Here is a 9,562-nt window from a genome sequence, read left to right as displayed (position 1 = left end):
CTGTATTTCATGGGCACCTGGGCTCTGACATCACCTAATGCTTCTTAAAGCATACAAATGCTTTAATTTAGGAAGCATCCTCATTTCTACCCCTGCCTCTTACTGCATAAAGATACCTGGCAATGATCATCAATTATATGTGTTCCTGCTGGGGGGGGGGGGGCACTGATGTCAGACAATAGGAAGAACTACCTAATTGGGTCAGCAAAAAGAAATCAGTAGAGAGGGTGGGGGTGCCAACATATTGTCTTGAAATTAGCAGTGAATCGTAAGCTTCGAGAGAAATGCACATATGGAAATATGGTATAGCCTAGCATTTAACACTAAAATACGACACACCTCGGCTAAGCACATCAACACTACTTAAAACACCCTTTTGTCAACTCAACACAGGAAGACAGCATTTTCGTGACTTTGTAAATGAAGCTAGTGCTTTAACACAGAGTCCCATCAAAATGCTTACTTGGTGGTTTAGCCCGCTTCTGCATCCATATTCATTTCCAGACGATCTTCATGAGAAAAATGAAATCGGACTTAAAACAAGATGGCTGCTTTGAGAGGGGGGAAGAAAAGAAAAATGCTGGAAGCCAAACCCAGCTTTTCCAAACGCAGAAACAGGACTTTCGTCTTATTCTAATTTCTGTGTGTTCATAAACACTTCTACCTGGGAACACAACGGTTACACTGTACAGATCTTTGAAGGTATTAATAACAAAGCCACTTCTCAAAATGGTCCAATCTTTGTGTGCACATAGCACGACTGTCCAAGGCCTACACGCATGTGTGTGGCGATCCTGGGGCATCACAGATGGGTAAGTTCTCACTTCCGTTTCACACCAAATCATGATCCCCAGTCATGAAAATCAGGCCATTGGCTAAACCACAATAGGAATAATATCAACTCGCATCTCCTAAGAATCCTATATAAAAACACACAAGCAGTTCAACTGCATTTGTCCTCGTAGAGTTAAAGCATAGGAACCCAACTGTTCAGAATCTCTCCTAGAAATGCATTCGCCAATCTTCCCTGAAGTAAGGGCAGATTAATTTGATGACTTCCATATAAAAATTAAAAATATTTCCCTCCATCTTGAAATAACCTTTAAGTAGATTTTTTTTTTAAAAAAAAATCCTATAAACCTATTTTTATTCCTCCCTTGGGTGGAAAATAAGACCTGACAGTAACATTTTCTTCAACCTGTCAACTGTCAGTTGCGTGAAGGATGTTTCTAAAGATGACAAAGGGTTAGTTTTCCTTATTGAAAATGATAGAATTCACCTGAATGAAGGCTGAGTGAGCCCTCACGAGTGTGCTGCGGTCGCTCAGCAGCTAGGTAACTTCAGGGGGAGTTTTCAATATCTTAGAGTACTGCTTGTTGAAACATATGGGTCACTGTTGGAAAACTAGATTCAGAAAGTTCCAAAATCAGGAGTTTGTATCCATGGAAATCGTCTATGGGCAAACGCTACATGGATTTCAGAAGCTCAGCAATACTCCTTTAGGGAATGCAGTAAGGCCTACGGACCATCAAGAAGACCAAAATACATGGGTTTCTCTTCACCAAGAAGTATGTATAGTCATTTTTGCACAGAGAGTTTACGTTACTAACGTTTACTTTTAAACCAAGTGGTTCAGTGTCATGGTGCCGACTTGCTCGTGACTGACTGCATTTTGAAAACATACGAATGCAAACAAATTTAAGAGGGGGAAAAAAAGCGGACTTCCTAGTGGTGAGTAATCTCCTATTCAGAAACACTGGAAGTTCACATTAATCACAAGAAACTTTTCTACAAAACATCTCAGGACATGGGTTGAAAAGCAGACCAACATATAAATGGAAGAGTATAAATCAGCCCCTTCAAAGAGACAGTAATTTATTGACGCTTGGCCAAGACCACTATGGTAAGACAAATTATTAAAAGTGAGCATTAATAACTCATTCCTCATACTCCTCTTTGAAGTTTTTATGCCTGAATATGAAGGTGTTATTTGTCACAACTGATCAAAACACAATTTTTCCCCTCTGTGTAGAAGACTTGTCTGGGTGAGTTGTCCCCGGCAAGGGGCAAGGACTGCCTTCCTCATTGTGCTTAGGGGAACATGGGCTTCCTTTTCACTATGGATATTGTAGTTATGCTGTTATTTTAATAGTCTATATACTACTTGTGAGGAGAAAATCAATACCATGGACTGACCCAACACAGAGTGGCTCATTCCTGAAGAGACCATACCTTTTAAAACCCTTCTAACGAAGGAGCTTTTTCAAAGCAGTCAGAAAAGGAATGGAGTCTTTTTCAAAAATTAAGCAAATGACTTACTTTGAAAAATAGACTATACAATGCACCAAATACTACTCTATACATAAAATTGTTTTTTAAAACATATTCTTATGTTTTGTTCCTCTCTCCCTCCAACCTCCCTCCTTCTCTCTCTCGGATAAATTATTTTGGCGTCTTCTTTTCCTACGCTAGCAAAGCCCAGGACTCCTGAAGGACTAATTGTACGCATTCACTTTCTTGGCCCAGCGTGAGGCTGGTAGGATGCTCCTCTCATAGCAACAGGAGAAAAGGGAAGTACCATCTTTATCTGTCCCTGTCCAACAGGAAGCCAGGTCAGTGGGGAGACGGCCATGAAATGCCTGTTCAGAGAGGCACTTTGCAAGATTAAACAGCAGAAAACTCAGGAAGCGAATCTGCCCCCAAAAGCTAAGTGTTCCATCTAAACCTGTCCCTGTTGTCACAGGCAGAGAGCCCCAACGCTATTGTGTATCAGGCACAGAATAAACCTGGCTAAAACCTCTCAAGTCACACCACGGAAGAAGGGAACTCCTAACAGCTGGCTCTGAGAGCTTGGACTACTCAGTTTCTTGATACTGGTCTCATACTGAAAAGGCTGAAGGAGCCCGGATAGCAGCCTCACACATCACTGGTGTGTCCGTCACCTTAGAAGCAGACAGGATATGCTTTCTGATAGCTTCCTATGACTGTAAAATAATGTACATCATGGCTGGGGAATAATCAACTCAGCGGCTAATCTTGCTCTGTTAAACTCCAGGAAAGGCAGGCCAAAAACTAAGACGAGGACTTCTGCAAATGTCTGTCTCTGAAGGAGAGAGGAAGGGAGGGTGATGTAGACCGCAGATCTATAAATGGACACACATAAGGACATGAGATACCCATCTAATGTAGAGTACTTACGTAACTCTGATATAAATATCAAAATGATAAACTTATCCCAATACAGTTAATAAAAATGATAACATTACATGGCACTGGAACTCAGTTTGATTTCGTATGATACCATTTTTTAATGTGTTTTGAACATATAAAGACATCACTTTAAACATGTGAAACTTCCAGAAATAAAGAAATCCTTTACAGATTCAATCACAGACCCCACTGGAAACAAAGATGACTCTGCCCTCTCCCTTCACTCCTCGTGCCTAGATTTAAACGGTGATGATTTCATTTCCTTGTCAATGAAAAAAGCACAGTGCCAGGGTTCTGGCATACATGACCAAACTGACGATGGCTCGGATATTTTTAAAACGAACCACTGAATTTGGAAAAACAAATACCCAAGGGAATACTCTTAGAAAAATATTAGTATTTCTCCCTCCTTCGCTGTGTGCATGGGTCCCTCACCTTCAGAAACACTCAGGGCTGCTAGCCCACAACTCCCATCACTGTCAGAACTCCAGATGAAAACACAACCAAACAACGCAAGTGAGCTACTGCTCATAGGTGACAAGCTTCTAGTTCCTACAGAAATGAAAGAATGCAAAGGAAAAAGAAAAGAAAACTAGATTGTGCTTAGTGAAACCTAATACGCTTAATAAACTCTTAAACTAATAATATTCATACCTTAGCAGAAGCAAAACACAGATTGAGGAGAGCTGCATCCGCTATATTTGCAACTGTCTTTTTTTTTTAACTCCCTTACCTACAATACAGATCAGAAGACATATTTAATGTCTCCAGCATCACTTTGGCAAATAGAGAAACTAAAGAGCAACGTTCACTATACCTCGGGGTTTAAAAGAATAGTTGTTGCGAGCTTTGACCTGTTTACAGCAATCTTCAGGTTAATGGACGTGTTCTTAATATTAAGTCATGTCTATTTGTATAAGCATAGCTACCAAAAGGGGGATGCAAATAAAGTTTTATTATTGTAAGTGATCTTCAAAAGTTCCTTAAAATCTTTCTACGGTTTGAAGTTAAAGCAAATAGGTATACTCTCTTTAAGTGAGATTTTCAATGGGCAAATCACTCCCTTACAGCCCAGCTAGAATGCAGTTTCATAGCAAAGAGGACTGTCTACACTCTTAGGTGAAACTCCAGCAAGGCTTCACAACGTGATAGACGCAGTTAGGCAAACGTGATATAGTACTTCTATTCAGACTGATATTTCTCAGTTGCTATTGCACAGATTTGTGCCAATTTGATGCATAAAATCAATTGGGTTCACTGCCTAATAAATACCGGCAATTAAAAAGTTAGCAACGTTGAAAAGCTGAACATCCATTTCCCAGGAGTGACCAGCACAGAGAGGAGCTCTAGCTGTAGATCTATGCTGACAGGACATGAATTTATATTTTCCTAGAATCAACGCAAAGTCAGGAAAGATACTCCATAAGGTAGACAAAATTCTATGTGCCTCAGAAGTTACTTCAAGTACATGTTACAGAGTGAGCAGCCTAATGCTTATGACCAAGATATATTTAATTTTATTTCAACCTAAATAAACACAGTTTCAAGCAGAATCTAACAGAAGTTAAAATATATTTACTTTGTCTACAGAAACTATTCATTCTTATCAGTTTAATGTGCTCACTGAACTTTTAAGTTAGAATAGAATTTAAATTGCAAGTAATATAGTCTACTTATTTTTCCAAAGGCTGAAGTCTGTTTATTGCTTTACTGATCCAGCAAAATCTTGACTCATCTAGAGAAGACCAAAAGTCGGGGCTAGCTTACTTTACAAAATCATAATGTATATGAAAAGGAAATACACAACATTCAATTTGTAATACTGAATAAATCCATACAGATTCTATGACATGTTTTCTATCCCTGGGACAAAGAATTGGTTTTTACTTTGAAATTACTTGTTTTTCATTTGCCCCCTTGGGTTGCAGCAAACTGACTTTTCCTAATGTATAAAAAGTACATTTCACTCAATAAAGCTGAATTAAAACTACCTACAACTACCTATCGTTAAAGTAAGTTTTAATTTAACAACATACCACAATAAATGCCTCCGTATATCCCTAAGACTATAAAACGTTGGATCTGAGAAAGGTCCCTTACTCTTTTTTGGAATGTCATCAAATTGCTAATAATCAAATAGGGAGACATTTTCCGCAGTGTTCAAATTAGCATGCTAGTTTAAGATCTACTGGTATTTAAAAAAAAAAAAAAGTCTACAGATTCTAACTTAGAGCAGGTTCAAAGCCACCGTGGTATCCAGAGAGAAAGAGTTTTCTTTAGGCAGGCCAGATTTATTAAAAAAAAAAATGACCTATGACAAAAATCAATTTGCTAATCTCAAACTAAACAAAGGTATCAAAAGACTAAAACTGAGATAAAATGTCCTGCAACTTACTGAGCCTAACTGGACAGGTGTGGGGGTGGCAGATCAGACATTTTGATGCTTCCTTCTGCTAAAATCCAGGGCAAACTGGAATACCCACCTTTCTAATGAATGAATACCAGGGCAAAAAGATCTCACTGAGTTTTTAAGTGACAAACAAGAGCCAACTGTCTCAAATTCAAACAACTGACCCTACTGGATAAAGCACTTAAGTTTAAAAATACAAGCTGTTGTTCCATACACGCTTCCCAATAAAGTCCAGAGAGGACTACCCCAAGCAACGTAATTAGACTCTAACTTTTAACACCATCGTAACTGGAAAGCTTGCTCGATCTGTCTTGTCGGCTTTAATAAAAGGCAGATTCTTCAGCACAGTCGTCTCTTTCTCTTTTCCTAATAGTAGTTAGTGGCGTGTCAAAGAGGAAATAGTTTCCCATCCTAATTCCCACCCCCATAACACCCTTTTGATTAAAAACGCAAACTTTCAGGGATGTCTTCACTTGTGCTAGGCAGGCACTTAGGACTTAAGGCTACCTGGGTGTGACTGGGCTGAAGGAACAGGGCGGGGCGGATTCTCCCTAGGCTGGGCAACCCTTAGAGCGTTCCTGGAGAAATCGGCTCTTCATCCCAGCTGACCCCAGTCAAGCTGGGAATCCTCGCGAATTCACACGGAGGGCAAGCTGGAGGCGCTAGAAAGGGCTGGTGGGAAACTGGATTGGAGGTGTCCGCCGGCCCCCTAGTCCAGAGCTGTAGATGCGCCACAACCACAGGCTCAGCCCTCGGCCTCCCGCCTCTTTTCTCGCAACTTCCACTTCGGCTCAGAGAAAAACCTATGATCCTAGGTACAAGCGATACTGCTTCCCTCCCAGGTCAACACCAGCGCCAGCCCACAGCAGGAAGCTGGGCGAAGTGGGCCCAGCGGGCCCGATTGCTGGTCCAGATCCGGGAGAAAGTACGGTCTGGAAATGCTCCGGACCCGAAAGGGTCTGCCTGGTGCTGGAGACGACCCTCCTCCCCTCTCCAGGGTCCAGAAACGCAGGGTGGCTGCGGCTGGCTGGGGCCCAGCACGTGCGCTGGGGCAGTCCCTGGAACCCGCCTCCAGCCTCCCGCGTAGCCCGCGGGCTTCGGGGTCGCGGGCTCTCAGTTCCAGGTAACCGCGCGTCCCTCCAGCTGCGCAGCGCCAGGCCCTGGGGCGAAGGCTCCCACCTTCCGGCTCGCCAACTCCGGCAGCTCGCTCTGCACTCGTGACGTAACCCGGCATTCGATCAAACTTTCTGGCACCTTAAGCCCACTGGGGGAAAGGAGGGTGCCCGAGCTAGGAGAATCCTTTCCACCGCCAAGCGCGCTGGGCCTTAGACAGGCTCGGGTTGGGGGGGGGGGGGTCACCGAACAGTTTTCTCTCAGTTAAAAAGAACATTAAAACCTAAAGCTTCCGCTTTCCATCAACACACGACCCCCCCCCCACTTGGCTTCCCCTAACCGTGCGCTCTGGGCGCGCACAGGGGGAAAAGAAGAAATTATGTTTAAATTAGAAACAACAACAACAACAAAAAAAACCACTTAGATGTTTAGCTGGTTCCCCGGGCCCAGTCTTGTACCCCCAGGCTCCAGGAGCAAACTCTCGCCGATACGCACCCAGAGCTTTTCCCAGACCCATGCCCTAAGCCGAGATCCGGAGGTGCAAGCCAGTCTCCCCGGCTTGCAAGCGAAGTCGCTGGTCCCCGGCTCCCGCCCATTTTCGTGCCTTTCCCAGCACCCCCTCGGAGGCAGCGGCTCCGCGCAGCCCAGGAGATTCCAAGCAGCAGCCAGCCGATCCTGCGGCCGTAGCTTAACAAAGAGCGGCGCGGAGCGAGCGCTTCCCGCCGGCGCCCGGCAGCCTGCAGCCAGCAGCGACAGGCGAGGCAGGCAGGCTCCTAGGGCGCGCGCTGCCTGCGGCTGGTGCGCGCCGCTCCCGGCCACCGCTGCTCCCCGGTCCCGGCCCAGGCCCGCGGAGCCTGAGCTCTCGGCGCCCCTACCCCGGCCACCTTACCTGGGGTTGCTGCTGTTCCAGTAGACAGCGTAGCGGTCGGCGACGACTTTGGAACCCGGGTCCTGGCTGAACACACACATCCAGAGCACCAGAAACAGCAGCGTCAACATCTCCACGTGCAACATCACGCCTGGCCAGCGGCGGAGCCCCCGACGCGCCACTCCGGGGAGAGAGCGGGGATCCAGAGGGAGGGAGGAAGAGGGGTAGAAAGAAGAGACCAGACCGGACGCCAAATAAATATGAATAAATAAAATGATGGGGCGAGAGAAGCGCGGCGAGCGCGGGAGGAGGAGGGCGAGAAGAAAAGAAGGCAGTGGGTTGCGGCGGGAGGGGGGACAAACTCGCACCCCCCCTGAAGGGCTCGGGAGGGGAGAAGAATCACAAGACGGAGAGACGCGTGCGTGTGTGCGGTGGCGGCGGCGAGGGCGGGGGAAGGGGTGCAGAGCTGTGTCTCGGGCGGCGGCTGCAGGCCGGTCACCCCGGGAGAGGGAGGTGCGTGCGGGGCCGGGCGGCGGCAGCGCGGGTCAGGGCAGGCGGCGGCGCACGCTGCACAGTCACCGGGAGTTGAGCGCCGCGGCCTCGGGGAGACATACACCGGCCCGCCGGGCCCGGCTCAGCGTCGGCGCCGCTGTCTACGCAGGGTTCCTCTGCTGCCCTGGGCCCTCGCTGTGCGCCCCGCTTTGCTCCAAGTTACTTTGGCGGCCGGAGAGAAACTGCGGGAGGAGGGCGCTGTGTGGACGAGGGCGGCGCGGGGAGGGGGGGGCAGGCTGGAGGGGGGGTTCTTCACGCTTGTGGCCCCAGGAATCTGGACGCTGCCCGGAGCTTCCCTCTCTGTCTTAGCCCGGCGACCCCCGCAAGGCTCGCTGGAGTCCTAGGTACTGCGGTACCCGGAGGTGCGCAGAGAAGGGTGGGGATCCGGATCCGCAAGCCCGGCTCCGTCGGCGTCCTGGAAGAGCCTAAAGCCGCAGCTGCTCAGGCGAAGAGAGGAAGAGCGGGCTTGCCTCGAAAAACCTCAAAGAAAAGTTTGGCTCTCCCCGTCTTCCAGCAGGTCCCCAGAGGAGTCCGACCGCAGAGGCAAAGAGAGATGGCACCCCCGGGCGCTGGCTGAGTCGGGAATTTCTCCGGCTTGCTTTTCTTGGCCGGCTGTGGGTGCAGCCGTGAATGAAGAGCAGAGGTTGTGAACCAGCCAGGCGGGGCTGGGATGCCCAGACCTGCAGGGCGACACCAACCCAACTGCTATGCTGGAAAGCGGGAGGGGAAACAATCACTTTCCAACCGAGCCCTCCGAGTCGGGGATGAGCTGATGTCAGTCTCCGATCGCCTTCCGGGAGCGAGCCTGAGCCCCCCACACCGCGTGCCAAGAGCCCCGGGGTGAGCTCTCAAAAGTGTCCCTGTGACTCCGACCGGTCCGGCCCCAAACCCAGCAACTTGTAGAGATTCATCAATCAGTTTGCAACCGGGAAAAAAAAAAGAGAGAGGGAGAGGGAGCACGGCACGAGCTGGTGGCACCTCCCCGGTGACTACATCAGAAAACCTTCCCCGATCTGAAGCTGTCTCCTCTTTCCCTCCTTAGGCACAGCAGTAACGAGAGGTGAAAGCCACCAACCGAATCTCCAAAGCCTCTGCCCAGGCGGGAAAATAAACTTGAGTGCAGCAGCGCGAGCAGCCTGGAGAGGTTGGAGGACTGGCGAGAAGTAGAAAGGGGTAAAAGTCAGTTTTGCAAAAGAGGAGGGAAAAAAGAAAGAGAGAGAGAAAAAAATGCTTTATGGGGAAAAAAAAAATCTCCTCGGGCACGCCCCCTCGTTAATGACCTGCGTGTAAAGCCGACTGCCGCGGCGGCCCAAGCGGCAGCAGCCTCAGCACAACGCGAGGCCGCGCGCGTGAACGTGGACGTGGGCGGGGGGGGGCCGGCCGCCGCTGCGCTCCGCTTCGCTGTGGGG

General features: G+C 47.9%; 1 protein-coding gene across 2 annotated transcripts in view; it reads right to left on the bottom strand.

Moving 5' to 3' along the window:
• The window catches only part of Efna5 (ephrin A5), a 283,038-nt gene extending 273,515 nt beyond the window's left edge, over nt 1-9,523 (bottom strand). For both annotated transcript variants that reach the window (XM_026786214.1, XM_026786215.1), the window contains exon 1: nt 7,623-9,523. In XM_026786214.1, the coding sequence (XP_026642015.1) occupies nt 7,623-7,747 (125 nt within the window). In that variant the 5' untranslated portion in view covers nt 7,748-9,523. The remainder of the gene's footprint in view (nt 1-7,622) is intronic.
• Between the last annotated feature and the right edge of the window lie 39 nt (nt 9,524-9,562).

This window comes from Microtus ochrogaster, linkage group LG4 (genome assembly GCF_000317375.1).
Source record: "Microtus ochrogaster isolate Prairie Vole_2 linkage group LG4, MicOch1.0, whole genome shotgun sequence".
NCBI lineage: Eukaryota > Metazoa > Chordata > Mammalia > Rodentia > Cricetidae > Microtus > Microtus ochrogaster.
The sequence above is the reverse complement of the archived record's forward strand: the minus strand, read 5'-3'. Positions and strand labels throughout refer to the sequence as shown.